Consider the following 25,814-nt stretch of genomic DNA (forward strand, 5'->3'; position numbering starts at 1 on the left):
GGAGGATCCACCAATTCCCATGTCTGATTCTTTTCTATAGAGTTAAGCTCCTCCTTTATAGCTTTCAGCCACATCTCATTAGTCACTGCTTTGTCAAATTCAATAGGTTCAACTTCTGTTATGAGTGCAAAATAAACCAATTTTCCCTCTGAGTTGACTTCTGAATCTTGAAACAACTCATAGTCCCTCAAAGGTAATGGCAGTTGACTTATCCTTGATGATCTTCTTATGTCAGGAACTTTGTTAGCAATTGGTGCAGTTGAAGGTGTTTCTTCTTCTAACAATATCCTGGACTGACTTTCGCTAGAGGTTGAATTCCAATTCCAGCTACCATTTTCATCACAGATAACATCCCTGCTAATGGACACTTGACCACTTCCTGGATCATACAGCTTGTAGCCTCCAGTTGAGTGATAACCAATTAGAATAAGTGGCATGCCTTTATCATCAAGCTTCCTCCTTAATTGATCAGGAACATGTTTGTAACAAATTAACCCAAATATCCTTAGATGAGTAACACTTGGTTTGGCTCCAGTCCATGCTTCTTCTGGTGAAATATCTATCAATCTCTTAGTGGGATATCTATTTAATATGTATGCAATGGTTGATACAACTTCTCCCCACAAGAAACTTGGCAGGTTTTTGCTTTTAAGCATGCTTCTCACCATGTTCAGTAGAGTTTTGTTCCTTCTCTCAGTTGTACCATTGTGTTAAGGTGTGTAAGGTGGTGTAACCTCCTGAATTAACCCCCCACTTTCACAGAATTCCTTGAACTCGTTTGACACATACTCACCCCCACCATCAGTTCTTAGAATCTTAATCATTTTTCCACTTTGCTTTTCAACTAAGCACTTGAATTTCTTAAAGACATCTAGGACTTCATGTTTCCTTTTAATCAGATAAATCCAGATCTTTCTAGTCAAATCATCAATGAATGAGATGAAATACCTGCTGCCTCCAGTAGTTTCTGTCTGTATAGGGCCACAAACATTAGAATGGATGACCCCTAGCTTCTCAGTTGCTTTGGTAGGAACAAATTTGCTGAAGTTTTCTCTGATCTGCTTGCATTCAATACACTCTTTGCACACCTCATTAGGGACTACAATCTAGGATAATCCTTCAACCATCTTGTGGCTTGTAAGTAGGTGTAGGTCTTTGAAGTTGAGGTGACCAAACCTGAGGTGCCACAGCCATTCCTCCTTATTCTCCGAGGTTGCAAAGCACTGGTGCTTCAGAATGTTCATTCCAATTCGAAACGTCCTGTTGAGACAGATTTGCTTGAATGACAAGTTTCTAATTTTTGTCAAATACCTTGAGACAATTGTCCTCCATTGTCATGACAAATCCTTTTTGCAGTAGTTGCCCAAGACTCAACAGGTTTATCTTCAGGCCAGGCACATATAGAACCTCCTCAATGACTGTTTCTTTTCCATTTGTGTCTCTGAAAGCCACTCTGCCAATGCCTTCTGCAGTGAGGTTGCTATCATCTTCAAAACAAACTTTGCTCTTTGATAAGTCATCCAAACTGATGAACCATTCCTTTCTCCCTATCATATCAGTGGAACAGCCAGAATCCAAGTACCATGAGGTGTCATTGGAGGATTCATTGCTTGTGGTTGCCATGAGCATTACAATCTCAGAATCCGATCCTTCATCTTGTGCCAAGTTTGCCTGATTGTTAGGCTTATTCTTTGCACCCTTTCCTTGCCAACTATACCGTGCATAATGACCAAGCTTTTGACAGTTGTGACATCTCACTTTCCTCTTGCCAACTTCAATTCCTTGCTGCCATTAGAGCTATCACTTCGCTTATGTGATTGATCACTTTTCTTTCCTTTAGAGGATTCACTACCTGCATTAGATCCTTGATCCTGGTGTTTCTAATTGGTGCATGACTTATTTCCTTTCCATGGTCCTTTGCCTTTTCCTTTGTAAGTGGATCGTGCCTGAAGTGCCTATTCTTGATTAGATCTTCTCTCATTGATCCTCATTTCATGTGCCTCAAGAGAGTGCTGCAATTCTTCAATCTCCATGATGTCTAAGTACCTTGACTCTTCAATTGCTATAGCCACATAATCAAATCGTGGTGGCAAAGTCCTCAAGATCTTGTCTACCACTTGTTCATCGGAGATCTTGTCTTTACATGACCTCATGGCATTGACCAGTTCTTGAATCCTATCAAAGTAATCTACAATCGATTCTTTCTCTTCCATGCAAAGCAATTCATATTGCCTTCTCAGAGTTTATAGTTTCACTTTCTTGTTCTTTTCTTCATCACCACACGTTTTAATCAAAATCTCTCATGCTTCCTTAGAGGAAGAGGCCTTCGAGATCTTGTTGAAAATCTTTGAGTTCACACATTGGTAGATGAGAAATTGAGCTTTGCAATCAAGTTTTTGTTGCTGTTTGAGGGCCAATTTCTGTTCTTTAGTGGCATTCTTTCCAGGATATTCAAACCCAATTGTCACCAATTTGAATACATCTTGGAAGCCAAAAACTATCAGCATCTTGACTTTCCAATAATCAAACAATTTTCCATCGAAAACAGGTAAGGATCCTTGAATGATATTGCTTGAGCCAGCCATGTTGCACCTTGATCCTTCTTCACCTTCCTATACACTGCTGATATCTCAGAGGTTCATCTACACACATTCTTGAACACCAAGAACTCCACTCAACCACCACAGTCACAGATATGATGGTGAAAAACAATGAAGAATCACTCACAGGTCACAATTCTCACAGAAAGACTCTCAAGAAGAAAGGATTTCTCTTGGTTTTTTTTTGTATCAACAAAAACTTGCTCTGTTTTTTTTTTTTTTTTTCTAATCTTCATAGGTCAGGTTCGTATAAGCTCTGATACCATGTTAATAATTACTCATAGTTTGAAGGAATGAATAGAATTGTATATTGATCAAAAGATTATCATGTGTTACAAAAAAGACCTTGCTTATATAGCAGGTGAAAGGTAACTACTATTGGTTATGAGAAACAAACTCAACCAATTTTCTAACTAACTTTCAGTTTACAACCTATTTTAAACTTTGAATTATTTCTAACATGAACAAACAAATAAATAACCTAATTTCCACTCTGAGCTAACATTGAAGAATAACACTATGAAAATTTGAAAGTTCAGCTCAAGCTTCGCACCGAAAAAATTGAAACTGAACTTTCAAAATAAAGACAGGGAATAATATATTTTTATATATACCTTTATTTTCCCTTAAAAGAATAAAGATGAATAATAGGAACAACTAAGAAAGGTAAAAAAAAAAAAAACTGTTAATCAAGTGGTCTCAATAATTTAAGAAAGGATGAATTGAATTATTTTAAAAATGATTTTTGAACTTTACCTTTAATTTAAAGAATTTAATTATTAAGGAATAGATGAGTAACACATTCTTTTGAAGAAAGAAACTCTGGCTAGCAACCCTACATTTGTATAAGATGTTTTACATAATCAATTACAAAATCTGGCATGCTGTTCCAACTAATAATACTCAATGAAAAGGAGGGGATTCGGATAGGGAAGGTATCACCCCAGAAACACTTGCTAATTTGCGGTGCGTCAAACCAACCAAGAAAATGTTACAAGCCCCCATCACACCCCTCCACAAAAACAATAAATAAATAAATAGAAATTAGTAAACATCATAGGAAATCAAATGATATGGAGCTGCTTTACTCCATTAAAATCTTCAATCGGTAAGATGGCAAAATAAATAAATGCCCTACTTGCAAGTTTGAAAATCAAATCAATATAGTTATATATATAAAAAATCAAATCAATATATAGCATCCTGCATAAGCCCCCTGCTTTCTAACCCTTGGTAGCTAGTTGGAACGAACAACTATTTTGAGGACATTTGTGACACGAGTATGGACAGCTACTCCACGCCACGTTGCAGGTCTTCTAGCTATGCAGTAGAGTTTTCTGGCAAAACATATGGCACAAAAAAGAAGAGGAATCAGTCACACAAGCTATAATTAAAATTTGGGTTTTATTTAAGGAAACTTAAAGAAAGATATATATTTTTAAAGAACATAATAAATAAACCAACAATATAGGCTTAAACATTGGTTTAAATATGTTTAAGGTTGTTAATCAATGACTGAGTGAGTTCCTAATAAATTTTTTCAGTTTTGAATTTCAATATATTGAAGTTTTGGATTTTTATCATTAGTTAAGTAGTATCACATAGTCACTTAACTATATAGTTTCATAGTCTAAGGTGAAACTAAACTTTGATATTTTAAAGATAGTTACCCTCCGTTAAAAATATCAAATCAAAATATAAAGGGAATAACGTCACTTATAAGCTAATTTGCATGAAAGCAATCAAAATTAAAGATTTAAAATTTTGTTTACAATTTTTTTTCTATATAATAACCGCACATAAATGTTGGAACGTGGAAAAATATTTTATTATAATTTAAAATTAAGTTAGAATATTCTTTTTCTAAATCAGTTTTCTTTAAAAGACTTTTACCCGCTATACATTTTTAATCTGTTAGTTACTAATTTTAAGGGACTGCATTGACCGCGTAATTTCCTTTATGTGCATTGTGCACGTTCCGTATGCAACGTTCATGATGTTTTTGAATTTTTCACCCCAAAAATAAAAAATAAATAAATACTTAGCCTGTGAAAAAATATTTACATGGATAATACAAAATATTGTGTAAGGTAAAAGACTGTCCTTTTTTTTGTTCCTAGTTTAGAAATCGATACCTCAATAACCGATTTTCAACGTAGGTTACAAAAATTAGTTCACAAGACGAACTGAGTTGTTTTTTCTGGTTTTTTTATTTTATTTTTTTTATTTCTTTTAGTTTATTTTAAATTATTTTTTATTTTTTAATTACTTATATGCAGATATAGAAAAAAAATTCATAAGTTGTTAAATGAAATTTTGTATAATTTTAACATTTTTTTTCTTAATATTTCATTGTTATTTTATTACCTTGGATAATACAAATCACTTTTTTATTTTTGCTAAATTATTCTAATTATTTTCACTAAATCACTTTTTTTTACTATATTATTATTATTCATGCGTAAAAAAGTGGAATTATTCATTATATAAAAAATTTAATTATTTCTCTTTTTGTTTGTTTTATCTTAATCTTTTTATTACCTTTAGGTTTGCTTAATTTTAATATCATAGATATACATAGACATAAAAAATAAATAAAAATAAAAATAGAAGTTAAAGCAACATTATTCACCAAGTTTCTTTAAGAAAAAAAGTGCAAGATTTATTAATTAAAAATGTTAATTTTATTATTATATTTATTTTATATAAAATAATGTGACTAAAGTTATAAAAGTTATAATATGATATGGATAAAAAAAAAGTTATAATATGCACATTATATTAACAAAATATTTTTATATAATTAATTAAATATAAAATAAAACACGCACGCAAAATCTTTTTATATATAATTAAATATAAAATAAATTATGATTATTTATTTTAAATATTAATCAAGGATATAAAATAATAGGTAAACTATATATTAAAAACACTTCCACACATTTTATTCTGTTGAACACATTCCTTTTATATATTTTATTTTAAAATATTTTATTAAAATGAAATAAAATTGATTTAAAAATCATTTAATTAAAAATAGCAATATTTAGTATTTAAGTACTTTTACATTTTTAAAATAAAAAAATGAACAATAGCTCACCCTAACATATATTTAATTTTTTTTGTACTTTCATTCTATTTGATTATTAAAATATATATTTGAAATTTAAAAAAAAATATGCAACCAACAAGTTAAATTCAATATGTTTTATTTATTTAATTTTTTTAGAAGAAATAATTAGATCACTTAAATATATGCATTTTTTTAATAAAGATTTAACTAAATTATATTTATATTGAGTATTTAAATATATACAATTTTATTAAATAATATTCTAGATAAATTATATTTTTTATAAATTAATATATATATATATATATATATATATATATATATATATATATAAATTAGTAAAATAAAAAAGGTAATTTAATAAAAACTATAGGAAAAAATAGAAAAAAAATTTAGAAAAACAAAAATAACTAAAAGAAATAAAAAAAACTCAATTCATTTCTAAACTGAGTTTTTTTTTAAAATAAAAACCTATTTTAAAAATCGATTTTTCAAGAATCAATCTCTAGGTAAAAAAAAAAGGCATTTTAGATTTCTAAAGTGCGTCTAAACAAAATAAAAATGAACCTGTGCAAGTGAGAAATCGACTTAGAGGAAACTGATTTCTCACTTTACACGATATTTTGTGTAAATATTTTTTCACATGTATTATTTGGATATATATTTATTTATTTTTTGTATTTTTGGGTGAAAATTTTGACTATTTTTTGTTCTCAGATTCTGTTTTTTACTGGTACTTTTCGTTGGGTATTTTTGCCTATATATATCTTTTCTCATGAGAAAGTAACGGAACACAAAAAAGTAAAGCACAGCTTTTTTTCAACTTAAAAGCAACTTTTAAATTAAAGCTAAAAATAAGAACTTAAAAAACAGTAAAAGTTGTTTTCGAATTTTCATCTTTATTAGCTTAAAATCTCCTTTTGAATTAAAGGTCGATTGATAAAAAAAAATATATATATTTCTATTTAAAACTAATTATCACTTTCAATAAAAATATATTTATAAAATAATAATATTTTATTTAATTTATGTGTTATTTTATTAATTTTTTTACTGAACAACTAAATTTATGTATCAAATATATAATTTAATTATTTAAAACTAATAAATAGAATTAATAGTAACATTATATTGGAGGATAAAATTATTTTTTATCTGTTATTTTATTATTTTTCATAAGTTTATGTATCAAATATATAATTTAATCCTGATAAAAAAATATAATTTAATTATTTAAAACTACTAAAGAGAAATAATAGTAACATTAAATTGGTGGATAAATTTATTATTTTGTGTGTTATTTTATTGTTTTTTTATCGAACAACTAATTTATGTATCAAATATAATTTAACTAATGAAAATTAATATGTTACGAGGAAAAGCAAGAGTTGATTAAGCCGTGATAAAACATTTGAGAAGTTGCAGAAAAACAAATATATCTTATGAAAACGTGATAGGTAGGAATCGAGCATTGTGCTTTTGTAAGTGTGTTTAAATGAGTATGGATAAAATTGATTTTGTAAGATTAATTTTAGTTCAAATTAATTTTAAAACTGATATAACTTATATTTGAATGTTCATCATCGATAAGAATAAAACTATAAAATTATATATATATATATATATATATATATATATATATATATATATATATATATATATATATATATATATATATATATATATATATATATATATAAAGTTTTTGGCCGATCTTGTCCTTTAAAGGAAAAAAAAAGTAAAAAAAAAAATAGGCCAAACACCAAAATATGTGCTTTAGTACACATCAATGATATAATCTTATAAATTGGTCAACATTATAAGTTAATTTTACCAAATATAAGTTATTCTGTATAAAATTAACGGATAAACTAGCTGAAAACTTATGCACGACTTATTCAATTAAAAGTGTTGTAAGACTAATTAAGAGGTTAAAAACTAATAAATATCAAATAATATAAAAAAAACATATTTAATATTTCTAATTTATATTTAAATTTTATTTATAATAATTTTTCATCTTAAAAAGTAAGATAATTTTAAAATCCTGTATTATAAAAAAATGGTAAAATTAAAATTTTCATTTTTTTGGAAAAATAAAATAAAATAAATTTTATTAGAATTATATTGTTTAAAATAATTTTTTATATATTTAAATACTTTATTAATTATATTATATTAAAAAATAAAAGTGTTTTTTTTATAATTTTCAAACATTCATGTTTTATTTGTACCATAATAACTTTGATATTATGTCTTTCACTTGTATTACTGTACAATTGTAAGAATTGATATGATTCAAAGATATTTTAATCTTAATAAAAAGGGAATGAGGATTGAGGAGGGGGGACTTGTTGGCATTGACATATGGATCCATGGAAAGAACAACATCATAGTGAAAACCCATGGTCTGTGAAGGCGACATCGACAAACAAATCAGATTCGTAAGCAAAGAGAAATTGGTGCAATGGAATTTGGAATGAAAGGGAGTACAAGGGAGAGAGAAGGGGATCCACTAACTTCTGGAAAAGAAAAAGTAAGAATAATAAGTGACAGGAGGTGTATAAGTAAATATGCGAGGTGCTTTTAACAAAAACCCGAGATATTCCTGTGCCATGAGATAGAAATAATGAATGTGACTGTGTGAGATGGTGCAAGTGCAATGCCATGTCAAAGCCAAGTCTCCACCGCACCCCACGATAAATAAGATAGAGCCACATGCACCCAAAGATGGCGTCATCCATAGTTGCTTCCTCCTCCTCATTCTCCTCTATTCTCACCACTCAATTTCTCACTCCCTCTTCATTTTCTTCTCTCTTTCTCAAAACCCTCACTTTAAGGTCCTCCACGCCGTTTCAGCGTCTTTCTTTTGCGTCACAACCACTGCGCAGGCTCATGGCTCGCGCCACCCTCGGCCTCACTCTCCCAGCCAACACCGAATCCCTTAAGGTAGATTTGATTTTTCTTTTTTTGTCCTGAGTCAAAGATCACAAAAAGAAATTTTATTTTATTTTGCACATCGTGGGATCGAACCCATGATTCTTCCGTTAAATATATTAATATATTATTAATACTAGGACTAATTCCGCTTGCCATATATTGTTACGCTAGCTCAAAGGAATTTTATTTTGCACACCCTGGGATCGAACACACGATTCTTCCATTAAATATATTGTTTTACCTCGAGTGAGTGAACATAGTGAGATCTTAACAGCAGTGTCCACAAACTATATATAAACGCAGTGAGATCTTACACTACTGCACACAAACCGAATGGGTTAATTGGATTTGAATTTCATTTCTCTGCCTCCCTTAATTTCATTTCAATTTGAATTAACATGACGCGTGGAAAATATATGGAAGGTTTCTTTCGCGGCAAAGGAGCTTGACGTGGCGGAATGGAAAGGGGACCTTCTCGCCGTTGGCGTAACGGAGAAGGACGTCGCGAGAAACGTGGAATCGAGATTCGAGAACGCGATTCTGAGCGCGTTGGACTCCAAGCTGGGCGGGTTGTTGGGCCAGGTCTCGTCCGAAGAGGACTTCAGCGGCAAACTTGGGCAGTCCACGGTTCTAAGAATCGCTTCCGGACTCGGATTCAAGCGCGTCGCCTTGCTTGGCCTCGGCGCCTCCGCGTCCACCACCTCCGCGTTCAAGTCCCTCGGCGAGGCCGTTGCCGCTGCCGCCAAGTCCGCCCAGGCCGGCCACGTCGCCGTCGCGCTTGCCTCTCCCGACGCACTCTCCACCGAGTCTAAGCCTAAAACAGCGTCCGCAATCGCATCTGGTATTTGTTTTGTTTAAGATCTACGTATAACATTGTATGGTGTTGTTTGGATAAATTTCTCAATTAGCAGAAAACAATTAGAAAAGAAAAAACCTATAATGAATTGTGTTTCTCAGGTTAAAGTCAACATTGGAAAACTTTTATAGAAGTTCTCTGCTCAAACGCTGAAGTGTATAAATTATAAGCAAAAATGTGTTTTTAGTTTCGATACTTTGTCATAACACTCTCAGGAAAACCTAATCAAGGTCCCTGTACTTTAAAAGCCATGTGAATTCAGTTCCTCCTTTCTAAGGGATCATTTGGTAGACATATTTTTTTACTTTCTTAGGAATTCTAGATTGGGAAACCATGATTTCACGTTTGGTATGCAATTAATAAAAAAAGATTTCCAGGAAACTATGATTCCCGGAAATCAATTTTAGTCCACTTACCCACAAAAGCATTTCCGAAGAGTGGGTGCAGGAATCCAACTTTCTTTGAGTGAAAGTTTTAATTATGTATTTTATGGTTAATCTTTAATTCCCAGAAAATATATTAAAACTAAATAAACGTATTTTACACATTTCCTGGAATGTGATTCTAAGAATCATTATTTCCGGGTATGAAAAACTTTTCCCCTACCAAACGTCCCCTAAAAGTTTATCATGCTTTTTGAAGTTAGGAGAGACTAAATTCACATGTTTGAGACCAAGTTCATCAATATGAAAGTACAAATGCCTTGACCATGTTTGAGCGAAATTATTGAGGCTCAAAGCACATCTTTTCCTTGATTATAAGTTACAGAAGAAGCTGAATTTGTTTGACATTTTTTTTTTCTTCTTATATGTTGAAGTTTGTCTAAATAGAGCCTATTTATTAATTGAAAGTTTGTGATTTTACATTAAGATTGAGGTGTGTGGCAGGGACTTTGCTGGGAACTTTTGAGGATAACAGGTACAAGTCAGAGTCGAAGAAATCAGTGCTTAGTTCGGTGGATATTATTGGGCTTGGAACTGGACCTGAATTGGAGAAGAAACTTAAGTATGCAGCTGACATTTCTTCTGGAATCATTCTCGGAAGGGAGCTTGTGAATTCTCCGGCTAATGTGCTCACGCCAGGTTCATATCAAACTTTTAATTGTGTTTATAGGTTGTAGGTGTAGAGGCCAATTTGATTAAACTTCTTAACAAGCTCTATTAAGAAATTAACATAAATCAGGCTTTTGGCATGAGTTAAAATTAACTTATACATCTCAACTTTTTAGAAGATAACAGGTCAGTTTGTTTACATTTTAAAAAAGTAATTCTAACAAAAGTGATTCTTAAAGAAGTGATTTTTTAGTTTGTTTAAATTTAAAAAAAGTAATTCTAAAAAATGTGATTTTTTAAGAAATATATAGGAATTGCTTCTTTAAAAGAAGGCAGAAAAATGCTTTTTTTTTTTTAAAAAAAAAGTTTAGACAAGCACATCAAAAAAGCATAAAATTGTGTATTTTAATAAAAACATTCTTTTTTTTTAAAATGTGGAATTTTACAATTGGAAACTTCTTGTAGACTAAAAGCTGATACAAACTGGGCCATACACGCGAATGCATGGTTGTTGAATTCCACTGTTTATGCCTTATGTTTTAATTTTTTGCTATGTGCATTATTTTGTAGTTTAATAAAACAGGACAGTGATATCAATGAAATTGTAAAATTAATTCAAGTACCCAACAAAATTGGTGAAAACTATGCATTTTCAGGCCAAAACCATGTGTAAATTCAGGTTTTTAAATTTGATAGTAGAATAGGAATTTTCTGTTTGTATGAATTTGACAAAAAGAGAGTTAAGTTATTTTTATATCCAAAGATCATGAACTTGTAAGAATTGAAAAGTCATGGTTTTAAAAACTGAACCGGACCGGCCTAGTTAGACCGGGAAATGGCCTGGAATCCAGTCCAAATAAACAAAAAACCATTTCTATAAAAAATCGTTGTTAAACCAGTAAAACAACTTAAAACCGTGTAAACCAGTGTGGTTTGGAATCCAGTCCAAATAAACAAAAAATGTTTTTTATAAAAAAAATCATTGTTAAACCGGCAAAACGGCTTTAAACTGTGTAAACCAGTGCTTCAACAGTTTCAACTGGTTACTCTGAAAGCTCAATAAAGCCTGTTTTTTATAATATTACATATCTCCCTTCTACAATACACTACCGATGTGGATTTTTTGTGCCTACATTTGCCCGTCACCCATGTTGGACTTCAATAACTTCATGTGCCTTACACTACCAATGTGGGGATTCATTTTTTTTTTTTTTAATAATGGGATTGTTTCGATGTGTGACTTTAAATTTTGGATGAGGGAAGACTCAACATATTACAACATTTTGCCTTTTTCAATTAACAAGGTATTTAATTGCTGGGATATTGTCTAACGTCTTTTGTAGTTGAATTTGGTGTAGATAATCTAATTACAAAATTTTAACTTATAGCATTAGTTTAAATTTTGCAGCTGCCACTTAAATGATTTAACTATATTATTTTTTTCTTTAAATAGGTGAAAATAGAAGGAGAGACTAAAAAAGAGTATACTTATTTATATTTTTTATTTTACTAATAACTTCAACATTCAAATTAAAAATTGTTAAAGTTATATTAAAATATTTAAAAATATTACTTAATTTTTACTAGGTTAACTACAGTTCAACCATTGAGCCTTGAAGTTCTCATTGGTTTAATGACCAGTCCGGTTTTCAAAACATTGTTAAAAGTAGACTTGAGAGTTTCAACAACCATGTGTGTGTGGAACATATCATGCGAAAGTGTGAGAAGAGTTAACTTGTCCACTTAATGTTATGTAGACGGTAAAACTTAGCTCCTTTCATGCTCTCATTTGACACCCCCCTATATATATGGATTTGCCTCTTTTGAAGCGATGAATTCAATTTAGAGGGAAAAGGGAGCAGTTGTAGCCACTGATTTGAAAATCAGTGGTTGAAATTGTGACAAAAGGCAATACATGCACATGTATAATAAGGGATGAAGTTGTTTAAATAGATTACCTTGATTTTCTCATTGATGTATATTACTCCTTTTCTCTCTAAAGTGAACACATTTCCTTGGCCTTGCAGTAACAGGGCAGGTAGTTGAAACATTTTTACAGTTTCATTGCAACATGTGTGAGTTTCTTTTGCATTTCTAGGAATTGATCTGTCCTTGATGAATTATTTGCCTCAGGGGTATTGGCTGAAGAGGCATCAAAGATTGCTTCAACATATAATGATGTTTTTACTGCCAAAATATTAGATGCTGAGCAGTGTAAAGAATTGAAAATGGGGTCCTATCTTGGTGTTGCTGCAGCCTCAGCAAATCCTCCTCATTTTATCCATCTGTGTTATAAACCACCAACTGGACCTGTCAATGTCAAGTTAGCATTAGTCGGAAAAGGTTTGACTTTTGATAGGTACTTAATTTAACCATGTCTCTTTTTGTTTTAGCTGCAACACAAGACATGAAATGAGATTTTGATATGTAAATATAAAAAGAAAAGATGTCAGTCAGTTAGTTTTAGTCAGCTTCTGTTATTTTATGGCTGTTAGGTAGCTGTCTATAAATAAGGAAGGTCTGTTGTATTTTAGACAGACTGAATGATAATAACAGAATGCAGTGCACATTTCCTTATCACACTTGTCATCCTCCATTTTGAAGTTATTTTTAAAGTAAAATTTGTGTTTGCCTTTGTAATCAAAGAAGTAACAGGAGATCATGTGATGTTTGTTTCCATTACAATTTGTGGACAACTTGATGATTAGGGGGCTATAGGTAATAGGATGATAGATCAATGTGGAATATGCTGAAATTTAGGGGGAAGTGTATTTGGAGAGACAGATCAGGGTGGATAAGAGTAATTTCTCCTTTGGCTTTTGTTATTTTTTATTTAACAGTAATTGATACGAATGCTCAAACAGAGGCACAAGCAGGAGGTACAAGAGAAGAAAGGGAGGTGCAGGTAGCAGCCAAGACCAAGAGAAGAATTATAAAACCCGCTTACCTCAATGACTACGTTTGAGGCAGTGTGAGGAGAGCCAGCTTCTAGAAAGATCCTTTTAGGAATTCCTTGCTTGAGCTTGTCTGATCCTAGGGGACAAGAGGAATAAAATCCATTAGGCCAAATATTCTGAAATCATTTTCTGTTATGAATGTAAATATAGAATGTAAATAACAAGCAAGGCATGCAATGAATTAATCCATTCCTCATTTTCTCCCTTGTTATTTCTCTTCTTCTTCCCTTTGCATGCTGGAGGTGCTGGTTCCTCGACAACCAGAGGGTGTGAACCTAACAATTGGTGCTCTCGTTGCCTCCATGGCTGATTCTTCACCACAGCTCACAGAGGTACTTGCTCGCCTCGGTGACATGATGCATTCCATGTCCCTGAAACTAGACGAAATCCTCCACCGCTTCTCACCTTCATCCCCTTCCTCTGCCTCACCAAACCCAACTCCCCATCATCAGCCCCCTGTCCCTGCATCCACACACAAAATGAAATTAGAAGTTTCCCGTTTCGATGGCACAGAACCATTGGGTTGGATCTTTAAGATCAACCAATACTTCTAATATCACAATACACCAGACAAGGAACGCCTCATCATCGCTTCCTTCTACATGGAAGGACAAGCGTTGGCTTGGTTTCAATACATGACAAGCAACGCCCAATTTACATCGTGGCCGGCATTTTTGCAGGCCTTACAGACACGGTTTGTGCCGTCGCAGTACGACGACCTTACCAGCATGCTCTTCAAACTCACACAGACGAGTACGGTAGCGGATTACCTGTTTGAATTCGAGAATCTGGCGAATCGAATCATTGGCTTGCCACCACCATTTCTCCTGGCGTGTTTCATCTCTGGTCTCGCGCCCGACATTAGGAGGGAGGTGCAAGCTCATCAGCCCCTCACGTTGGTCCAGGCCGCCGGCCTCGCATGCCTCCAGGAGGAGAAGATTTCCTCATGCCGTTCGACCCCACGTGCACCCCCACAACATTTGCTTCCGGCCCCTTCGCGCACCACTCCCTTGCCTCCACTTTTGTCGTCACCTCCTCGATCGCCTCCACCTCCGGTATGACGGCTCACCTCGAACGAGATCTCCTCCCGCCGCGAGCGCGGCTTGTGCTTCACTTGTGACGAGAAGTACCACAGAGGGCATAGATGCGCCTCTAGGGTTCTCCTCATGATAGCAAAAGAGGATGATCCTTCGTGGTCTAATATAGACTTGGGCGACCCAAACCCAAATCCAGACCCACCCGACAGCCCAAACCCGCTCCAGGCCCAAATCAGTTTGAATTCACTTTCGGGCCACTTAGCACCCAAGGCACTCCATTTAGTGGGCTTTATCTCCGACCATCGTGTTACCGTCCTCATTGACGGCGGTAGCACTCATAATTTCGTCCAACCTCAGGTGGTCACCTCCCTGAGCTTACCGTGCCAGACGATCTCAACGCCTCTTCGTGTTATGGTAGGAAATGGTCAATACTTGGAGTGTGCTAGTGTTTGCGAAGACGTGTTAGTGTGCATTCAGAATAACACCTTCACCCTTGATCTCTACATTCTCCCAATTTCAGGGGCCAATGTCATACTGGGGGTACAATGGCTCAAGACGCTGGGTCTGGTGTTGACTAACTACAGTACCTTATCCATGCAATTCTTTCACCAAGATCAATTGGTTGAACTTAGAGGGGAACATGCGACCAGCACGGGTTCTCACACAACACCAGTTTCACCGCCTTTATCGCCATCAACCCATTGCTTCATACTTTCACATCACCTTGGTTCCCGAGACACCAACAGCGGCCACCACACATAAGCTACCACCTGAAATTCAGCATTTACTTGCCTCCTACGAGTTTCTCTTTCAACACCCACAGTCTCTACCTCTGCCGCGAACCACCGATCACCATATTCATCTGCTCCCTCACTCCCTGCCTGTCAATGTGCTCCCGTATCGCTACCCTCACTACCAGAAGCACGAAATTGAGCTTCAAGTTGACTCCATGCTGCAACAAGGGCTCATTCAACCTAGCACGAGCCTTTTCTCATCGCCGGTCTTACTGGTGCAGAAACCTGACGGCACGTGTCGGTTTTGTGTCGACTATCGTGCCTTGAACGTCGTCACAGTGAAGGATAGGTTCCCCATCCCAATAATTGACGAGCTGCTAGATGAATTGGGGGGTGCCACATGCTTTTCGAAGCTGGACTTACTCCAGGGGTACCATCAGATTCGTATGAATGAGGCTGACGTTCCCAAGACTGCCTTCCGAACTCACCATGGTCATTACGAGTTCCGCGTAATGCCGTTCGGGTTGTGCAATGCACCCTCCTCGTTTCAGACCACCATGAATATGATTTTCCGGCCATACCTTCGCCATTTCATTATCGTCTTCTTCGACGATATCCTGATATATAGTACCTCATTGGAGGATCATTTGCTGCATTTGCAAACCGCCTTTCAAATTCTGCTTGATAATCAATTTGCTTTGAAATTGTCTAAGTGTTTCTTTGCGCAACCTCAGGTGGAATATTTGGGGCACCTTGTCTTAGGCCGGGGTGTTGAACCAGTTGCTTCGAAGGTCACCGCCATTCACCAGTGGCCGACACCACGCTCCACCAGGGCAGTAAGAAGCTTCCTAGGCTTGGCTGGGTTTTATCGCAGATTTATTCGTGGGTATGCAACGATTGCGGCTCCGTTGGTCGCGGTAACGACCGTCGAACCTTTCAAGTGGACCACCCAAGCTCAAATGGCTATCGAGCAGCTCAAGCAGGCACTAGCTTCAGCACCAGTCCTCGCCCTACCTAAATTCGAGTTGCCCTTTACGGTGGAGACCGATGCCTCTAGGGTGGGCATGGGGGCAATTCTCTCACAACAGGGACACCCCATTGCTTTCTTTAGTAAACCGTTCAGTCAGAAACTTCTCTGGTCTTCAACCTATGTTAGGGAATTATGCGCAATAACCACGGCGGTGAAGAAATGGAGGCAATACCTCCTGGGCCATCACTTCATTATCCTCACTGATCATCGTAGCCTCAAGGAGCTACTAACTCAAACAATTCAAACGCCGAAGCAGCATATGTATTTGGCAAGATTGATGGGCTACGATTATGAGATTCATTATCGTTCAGGCAGCCATAATCAGGCCGCAGATGCCTTATCGCGGCTACCGGAGATAGCTTCCTCCCTGTCTTTGATCTTGTCAGTTCCAACGTTGACTTTCCTAGAGGAGCTTCGGAAACCGTTGGAAGCAAACTCCGAGTACACAGCACTCCGGCAATCTATTCGTGATAAACCCCAGGATCATCCTCAGTTTTCTCTCTCGCAGAATCTGGTGTTGCATTCAGGCCGCATTTGGTTACCTAGGGGAATTCCACTCATTAATACTCTGCTCACTGAGTACCACGCAACGCCCACAGGTGGTCACGCAGGGGTGACTAAAACGTTAGCTAGTATCTTAGAAAACTTTCAGTGGCCGGGACTTAGGGATGACGTCAAGCAATTTGTGGCCAAATGTGTTGATTGCCAAGTGACTAAGTATGAAGCACGAAAGATAGCTGGTCTTCTATGCCCCTTGCCGGTACCAAATCGACCCTGGGAGGATCTCTCCCTGGACTTTATTGTTGGATTACCTCCGTATCAGGGTAACACCACAATTTTGGTGGTTGTTGATCGGTTTTCCAAGGGAATACACCTTGGTATGCTTCCTGCTACCCACACAGCTCACATGACTGCCTCATTGTTCATCAACATTGTAGTTAAAATCCATGGCATCCCTCGGAGCTTAGTCTCCGATCGAGATCCCCTGTTTATCAGCAGGTTCTGGCAAGACCTATTCCATGCAAGTGGTACCCTTCTTCGGATGAGCTCGCCATACCATCCCAAAACGGATGGCCAGATAGAAGTTTTGAATCGCGTAATTGAGCAGTACTTGAGAGCTTTTGTTCATCGGCCGAGCTTTTGGGGAAACCTCCTGCCTTGGGTGGAGTGGTCCCACAACACTTCTTGGAACGTAGGGACTGGGGCTACCCCTTATGAAGTCACCTTTGGCCGAAAACCTTTTAATTTTGCAGAATACATCTCGGGGTCCTCCAAGGTCGACGCTGTGGAAGAGATGATGATTGACAGAGACACCACTTTCCAGGCCATTCGGAGTAAGCTCTTCAAGGCTCAGGCAGCAATGAAATCTCAAGCTGATAATAAAAGGCGTGCAGTTAATTACCAGATGGGAGATTGGGTCCTCCTCAAGTTGCGCCCTCGCTGGCAGGTAACTGCAAGGGGAGCTCAGGCTTTAACCGGTAAACTGGCCAAGCGTTTCTATGGACCCTTTCAGGTTGTAGAACGCATTGGACCCGTGGCTTACAAGTTACAGCTACCAGAGGGAGTGCAAATCCACCCAATATTTCACTGTTCTAAGCTGAAACCTTTTCGTGGTTCATCGGAAAATATGGTAGGAATTCCTCTGCCTATTGAATTACTCCATGATCAGCCCCTTGTTTTTCCGCTAGCCATTCTGGATACTCGTCGCGCTTCTAATGGAGATACGTGGGAAGTCCTCGTTCAATGGAATGGCCTTTCCCCAGACGACACTACATGGGAGGATTGGGAACAGCTCTGTCACAACTACCACCTTGAGGACAAGGTGGTCTTCCAAGGGCCGAGGGATTATACGAATGCTCAAACAGAGGCACAAGCAGGAGGTACAAGAGAAGAAAGGGAGGTGCAGGTAGCAGCCAAGACCAAGAGAAGAATTATAAAACCCGCTTACCTCAATGACTACGTTTGAGGCAGTGTGAGGAGAGTCAGCTTCTAGAAAGATCCTTTTAGGAATTCCTTGCTTGAGTTTGTCTGATCCTAGGGGACAAGAGGAATAAAATTCGTTAGGCCAAATATTCTGAAATCATTTTCTGTTATGAAGGAGTCTATAAATATAGAATGTAAATAACAAGCAAGGCATGCAATGAATTAATCCATTCCTCATTTTCTTCCTCGTTATTCCTCTTCTTCTTCCCTTTGCTTGCTGGAGGTGCTGGTTCCTCGAAAACCAGAGGGTTTGAACCTAACAGTAATAATTACAATTTTTCTTTGTTCTTTTTTTTTTATTTGCATGTTATTAGTGGTGGCTACAACATCAAGACAGGACCTGGCTGTTTGATTGAACTTATGAAATTTGATATGGGCGGTTCTGCTGCAGTTTTTGGAGCAGCAAAAGCTCTAGGTCAGATCAAACCTCTTGGAGTGGAGGTCTGTCATTTATATCATTGCTCACTACTTTTCATTTTATTGTTTCACATTTTCTGTTATCTTGCTAACTTTCAAAGTAATGTTAAAAGCCTCTGCTTGGTAACTAGTTAGTAGTCAGTGGTGGCTTTATGTATGCAAGAATGAGAGGAAAATTTTATCTCGTTTTAGATGTTTCATCATTGAACTATTGAATATGAATTGGGTGGCTACTCTGCTTTAGAATAATCTGTTCGGAGTTACTGTGGCAGTTTCTCTTGACTCCTTTTAAAGGTTTTGGTAACAGGAAAGAGGCCAAAATTTTGCAGTAGTGATTACTGAGTAGTTTATGCTGTTGTTTTTCATGTATTTTGGTTGTAGTGGAATGCTTGTGTTGTCTAGTGTATCTATGTACCCTTGCATATGTTGTTGAATAGGATTGTGCTTATAGCTTCTTTGTTCATCTTTTTGCACAAAAAATGCATCTTATATCCCAGTTTAAAAACCCTGCATGTGCAGGTTCATTTTATAGTTGCAGCTTGTGAGAATATGATAAGTGGAACAGGTATGAGGCCTGGAGATATTGTCACAGCTTCAAATGGAAAGACTATAGAGGTGAGAATTTATTAGGTTCATATTGTTTTGATTTGTACGCATGTAAATTTAAGTTACTATGTATGGTATTGAGACAATTGGCCTATTGGGTGGATTTTTATTTTCCCGATTATGTTTTCAACCATTACTATGTGATCTTTTCATTTTCATAAGAAAACATATGATATGTGTTAGAATATATGAAAATATCATACCACATCTTATAATATCTTAGATTATCCGTATGGTTTAGTTTCCCTATTTCCTCATTATCTCCAATAATTGGTTACTAATTTCATTATTTAATCATGATTTGTTTCCTTAATTAGTTAGGCTTATAATTAATATAAATAAAGGTTACTGCTCTTGGTATTATGAAGACATCATTACATTGTAATATATCTCAATTAAAATCAATCATTCTCTTTTATCTCCTCTCCTCCCTCGATACCTAAAACTAATAATTTCAACATGGTATTGGAGTAGTATCATCCTCCATGACCTATCCCATTATTATTCCATTGCTGACTTCCCTTATGTTCAGATTACATCTTAATTTTCATTAGTTTTCCTTCAAATTAACTATCTCTCTTACTGTGTTTCATCTCTAGTGTACGGTCTCTGTTCCTGTTTCCTTCTGACTGTCCCTACTCATTTTCTTCATTCCTGCCTCCTCCTTCACTGGTTTCCTTCTCCTCTGCATTTTTCTGACATCTTTCTATCATATTTCGTCGTTGTGTTTCTGTCAGGGTTGCAATCTCCACCATATTTGTAATACACTTAGAAATTTAGTAAGCTTTGGTTTCCGGAAGAGTGTTATATTATATGAAAGTATCTTCTCGTATCTTAAATTATCCTTTGTTTTAGTTTCCCTATTTCATCATGGTTTCTTAGTATTGGTTAGCATATTTTGTTTCCCTAATTAGTTAGGATTATGATTAGTAGACATATGGGTTAGTGCACTAGGTTTTATTAACATAGCAATACATTGTAATACATCTCAGTTAATATCAAATCATTTTCTTTTATCTTTCTTCCTCCCTCAATACCTTTTTTTGAAGGTTCCTCCCTCAATACCTAAAACTTCATAATTTCAACAACAAGTAGGAACACAAGTGACGCGGTAGTTAAAAATTGTTTCTTGAAGACTAGGACCCAAATTTGAGTGTAATAAGAGCTGCTTTGGTGGATAAGAGCTGGTTCAATGGTTTAGAATCACTAAACTAAACCTGTCAAATTTCACCTCCATCATCAAGTATCAACAGTGACTGGTAGTGTCCAAGAAGTAGAATGGAATGGAGTCGAAGATTGAAAACCAAATAACTGGGTCTCTATATGATATGAAACTTTTGTGTTTTTTTGGGAACAAACTGATCTAGTCCTGAGTTATTTCTGGAGCTGAAATAATCTGATACACCAGATTGGATTGAATTGGAATAGACTGGATACAGGATTCATTGCCATTAGTATTAGTTACTTCCTTTAGAGGAAAGTTTCCCTAAAGCATTTCTATTTGGGGATGAAACTCTGGTTTAGTACAGTATGTGATGGAATGTTGCCCCTGATATATGTCCTTTGATTTATAAAATAATAAAAATTCAAATTATAGATTTTCCAGTCGCTTCCTTAAAATAAATTCATGCTGATATGTACTTAAAATAAATAATTAAAAATAACTCTAACTAACTATTGTAACTAGCTGACAGTTGTGTACATATCATTTCATTTCATTACATTATGCCATTGTTTGTATTGTAGCTTGCATCGATTGTCGATACTTGGGAATATCCTGCATAGCTTTTTCTATTTAATCAGTCCAAATTGCATAGTCAGTGTAGGGTTTGTTAGGCTGAACAGTTTCAGTTATTTTCATTTTTTTTTTATATATATTAACTCTAGTTGTTTCACTTAAATCAGTTTTCTTTCCTTTCTACGTTTTTTACTTGCCCCAATATATGTTTGTTTTAGAAAAAAAAATTGTAATTGTTCTTAGTGAATATTTGGAAATCTGAGCTACTGCTAGCCATATCTATGACAATAATAAATAAGTACGTTTAAATCTGTGAAAGTCTATGAATTGAAGTTTTGACCTCTTAGATCTATATAATAGCACAGGTGTATGACATTGGTTTAACCTCTTGTGTAGGTTAATAACACAGATGCAGAGGGTAGGCTTACCCTGGCAGATGCTCTGGTGTATGCTTGTAACCAGGGTGCTGAAAAGGTATGCTGCTATGAATCTGAATCTTTCTAATATTTACATAAATCATAATTGTGAGGTGTATACTCTTTAAGTTAACTCTACCAGTTAGAGTTAACCCCTAGTTAGTTTGTACACAGTTGTCAGCTAGTTACAGATAGTTACAATAGTTAGTTAGAGTTTCTGTTCTATATATATCTGTTTGGACAAGATTCATTTGAGCTAATTGTAATTTCTCTTGTGAAGTCAATAATATCAATTTATCAACAATAATGCATTGGTTTAAAATTTAACATTTCGTGATTGTTTGATTTGGTCACTAATGATTTCATTTCTAACAGCTAGAAAATGTCATAAACTTTCCAATTTGTCCTGCTGAACTAAAATTCAATTATTTGTAGAATGGTATTTTTCATTGTTAAAATACCTGTGGCATTCCATTCCTGTTCAGTCTGTTTAAAAACATTTGTACAGCAAGTACTAACTTCGAAATTTGTGTTTAGAAACACCTAGTGTGGCTGTCATTATATTTTTGAGTTTGATTATGTAGTTTAAACAAGCTAGTTAGGTGTATAGTTTGGTTTTAGAACTCTGCTAACAAGTTGATCAATTGTTCTCCAGATAGTTGACCTGGCAACATTAACTGGGGCCTGCATAATTGGTCTTGGATCCTCAATTGCAGGTAATTATAATATAAACTTAAAATGATAAGTATTGTTTGTTGATTTGAATGATTGTTTACAGATATTTGCTAGTTTTTTTAAAAAAAAATAAAAGGCCAAATATATAGTTGGCAATTTAAACGTGTAATATTGCGGGGAAGGAGGAGAGCTAAGCTCTGGGGGAGGTAAAACCTGAAAGAGACATGTCTGTGAAAGTTGCCACATGATGTTATCTTTTCCTCCTGGCACTTATATTCTCATTAACTGCTGAACTCATGCAATGAAGTATGCATTATCAGCCGATTATTGACACATTATTGTTTTCAAAGGTGTGTTTACACCAAGTGATGACCTGGCAAAAGAAGTTTTTGATGCTTCTGAAGCGAGTGGGGAGAAACTATGGAGGTTGCCGTTAGAAGAAAGTTACTGGGAGTCAATGAAATCAGGAGTAGCTGATATGGTGAACACTGGTGGTCGACCAGGTAGTGCTATTACTGCGGCTCTTTTCTTAAAGCAGGTACGCTTATGTCCTATTGAAACATTTTATTGTTTTCACTTCTCTTGTTAACATAATTGTCTGTTGCCACTACGGGGTGGTAATAATATTTAAATGCTATACCCCTTTTCCGAACTTCATTTTTTGTACACATGCTTGTGTTTCACTGCAACTTTTGGTAGGAGTGTTGCTCATGAAGTGGGTTGAAATGTTGAATGATATTAGAACTGTTTGGACTCTTGATTTGGAGGGAGAATTTTGTGTAGAAACTATTTATATGAAGGAACTTAATGGGAGGGAAAACAGCTGCTTTGTAAATACTGACATGCGTCTTAGTTGTCTGGCCTTTATCTGCAGTCCTCTTGTACCTTTATATCACAGTTTTCTAAAACAATTTTGTTTTTGCAGTTTGTTGACGAGAAGGTTCAATGGATGCATATTGACATGGCTGGTCCGGTGTGGAATGAAAAGCAGCGCTGTGCAACAGGATTTGGTGTTGCTACTTTGGTGGAATGGGTTTTGAGGAACGCATCTTAAATGCGAACTGAAATGAAATCTTGTTCAATTGTAGTGTGATATATATACTAATAACTTATCTGAAGGGATATAAAAGGTGTGTGCCCCGAGGCAGATTTTAGCCATATTTCAGTGTATTTAAAATGTTTTTATTAGGATGCATCATGTTTCATGTGTGTGGCCAACATAAATGTTCTTGCAACATATCTATGTTAGAATTAATGTCTCATGTGAGAGACATGTGACTTATGTAGGGACTAATAAATAAATAATTAATAATTAAGAATTAAATTGTAATTGGGTTAAATAGGAGAAGTTTCTAGAGATAACTGTTACTTGATGAGAGTAATTGTTATAAAAGAGATTAATATTCACTAAGTGAAACAAGATTTCCTTCCTGAAAGAAAAATATTCTCTATAATCTTTAGTCATCACAAATGCAGAGAGACAGCTTCTTTCAAGCAATCAAAGTACACCGGAGAGAAATCTCACTATGGAGAAAGATACGCATTGTTTATTTATTATTTGTGAGAATCATAGGTTTCAAAATCCTGTTGGTTTTTTATAATCGTTAATCTATGAAACTCTTAAAAGTTTTACATGTGATATCACAGGCTATGTTATGAAATTATACGAGGCTATGTTATGAAATTATATGATTCTCTATTAATGATATTTTTTCTCCAAATTTTATGAACCCTAAATATGAAATTTAAGGATTTTATTTTTCGTTGCATGTATTGTTTTATTGGCATAATATGGTGTATCAATATTTTATTATTGTTGAATTCTAATTTTTGAGAAAGAAAGCGACAAGTGGCATGGTGTTGAATGCACATGACCAATTCCTAGGTTGGTAAATAATTTCTCTCTCACATTTACGTGTCCCTGATTTATTGGGAGGCCATAAAATATGGCTTATGTTTCATCTTTTGAGAATAAATTTGCACCATAAGCCGAAAGCTTTGTACATTTTCCAATTCTTTTGAATCTTACGTGCATGAATTGGAAAACGTATATGGAATGTGCATGAATTGCTTTTAGTTTCTTAAAATTGTGCATATTGATATTTGTGAACCTTTTGATGTTAATTCTTTCAAAAAAGAAATATATTTTATCTCCTTTATTGATGATTATTCACGTTATGATTATGTTTACTTACTGCATGAGAAATCTCAAGCAGTGGATATTTTAGAAATTTACAATGAAATAGAAAGACAATTAGGCAGAAAAGTAAAAGTTGTTAGGATAGAAGTGGTGGTGAGTATTATGGAAGATACGATAAAATTGGGCAACATTCAGATCCATTTGCTAAATTCCTTCAGAAACGTGGTATTTGTGCGCAATACACAATACCTGGTACACCACAACAAAATGATGTATCAGAAATTTGTAATAGAACTTTAATGGATATGATTAGAAGTATGTTAAGTAATTCAACTTTACCCATATCTTTGTGGATGTATGCCTTGAAAATTGTCATGTATTTGTTGAATAGGGTTCCTAGTAAGACAATTCAAAAGACACATTTTGAACTGTGGACGAATAGGATACCTAGTATAAGGCACCTGCATGTTTGGGGTTGCTAGGCAGAAATAAGGGTTTATAATCCACAAGAGAGAAAATTGGATACAAGAACAATCAGTGGATATTTCATTGGTTATCCAAAAAAGTCAAAGGGGTATATGTTTTATTGTCCTAATCATAGTATGAGAATTGTGGGAACTGAAAACGTAAGGTTCATTGAAAATAGTGAAATTAGTGGAAGTACAATTCCACGAGATGTGAAAATTAAAGAAGTTAGAGTGCAAGTCCCTTTAGCTTGTGTCTCTAGCAGTAAAGTGATTGCTCTTTTAATTGTTGTTCAAAACAATAATGAAGAAGAGCAACGCAATAATGAGCCCATGATACATAATGAACCTATTGTGAAAGAACCACAAGAAGTGACATTAAGGAGGTCACAAAGAGAAAGAAGACCAACTATTTTGAATGACTATGTGGCATACCTACATGAAACAGAAACAAACTTAAGCGTTAATGGTAATGATCCAGTTTCATTTTCACAAGCAATAAGTTGTGATAATTTTGAGAAGTGGTTAAATGTCATGAAAGAAGAGATAAATTCCATGGAACATAATGGTGTTTTGAACCTTGTAGAATTGCCAAAGGGCTGTAAGAGAGCTAGTTGTAAGTGGATCTTCAAGAATAAACGTGAATCTCATGGCAACCTTGAACGTAACAAGGCTAAACTTGTTGCTAAGGGAGTTACTCAGAAAGATGATATTGATTATAAAGAGACGTTTTCACTGGTCTCATGAAAGGATTCTTTCAAAATTATCATGACAATAATAGCCTATTATGACTTGGAGCTACATCAGAAGGATGTGAAAACTGTCTTTCTTAATGGAGATTTAGAGGAAAATGTTTATATGGACCAACCAATAAGGTTTTCAGTTGAAGGAAAGGAACACATGATGTGCAAATTAAAGAAATCAATATACAGTCTTAAGCAAGTTTCCCGTCAATGGTATTTGAAGTTTAATGATACCATTGTTTCCTTTAGATTTAGGGAAAATACTGTTGATCGGTGTATATATCTGAAGGTCAGTGTGAGTAAGGTTATTTTTCTAATTATGTATGTTAATGATATATTGCTTACAAGTA

The 25,814-nt window shown here is 35.2% G+C and overlaps 1 protein-coding gene across 1 annotated transcript; it reads left to right on the forward strand.

The window, feature by feature from the left end:
* Nucleotides 1-8,334: 8,334 nt before the first annotated feature.
* On the forward strand, nucleotides 8,335-23,384 carry LOC114399680 (leucine aminopeptidase 1-like). Its single transcript, XM_028361891.1, has 10 exons — nucleotides 8,335-8,625; nucleotides 9,040-9,457; nucleotides 10,360-10,554; nucleotides 12,658-12,883; nucleotides 18,580-18,706; nucleotides 19,202-19,297; nucleotides 21,423-21,500; nucleotides 22,098-22,158; nucleotides 22,468-22,655; nucleotides 23,043-23,384. The coding sequence occupies exons 1-10, from the start codon at nucleotides 8,395-8,397 to the stop codon at nucleotides 23,169-23,171; spliced, it is 1,749 nt and encodes a 582-aa protein (XP_028217692.1). The 5' UTR covers nucleotides 8,335-8,394; the 3' UTR covers nucleotides 23,172-23,384.
* Nucleotides 23,385-25,814: the final 2,430 nt, after the last annotated feature.

This window comes from Glycine soja, chromosome 19 (genome assembly GCF_004193775.1).
Source record: "Glycine soja cultivar W05 chromosome 19, ASM419377v2, whole genome shotgun sequence".
Classification (NCBI taxonomy): domain Eukaryota; kingdom Viridiplantae; phylum Streptophyta; class Magnoliopsida; order Fabales; family Fabaceae; genus Glycine; species Glycine soja.

Bases quoted from the DNA above. Each gene is read 5' to 3' on its own strand.
- LOC114399680 (XM_028361891.1), top strand. From the start codon at position 8,395: ATGCACCCAAAGATGGCGTCATCCATAGTTGCTTCCTCCTCCTCATTC. The intron at 18,707-19,201 runs GTCTGTCATTTA...CTGCATGTGCAG, and splicing joins TCAAACCTCTTGGAGTGGAG to GTTCATTTTATAGTTGCAGC. The intron at 21,501-22,097 runs GTATGCTGCTAT...ATTGTTCTCCAG, and splicing joins GTAACCAGGGTGCTGAAAAG to ATAGTTGACCTGGCAACATT.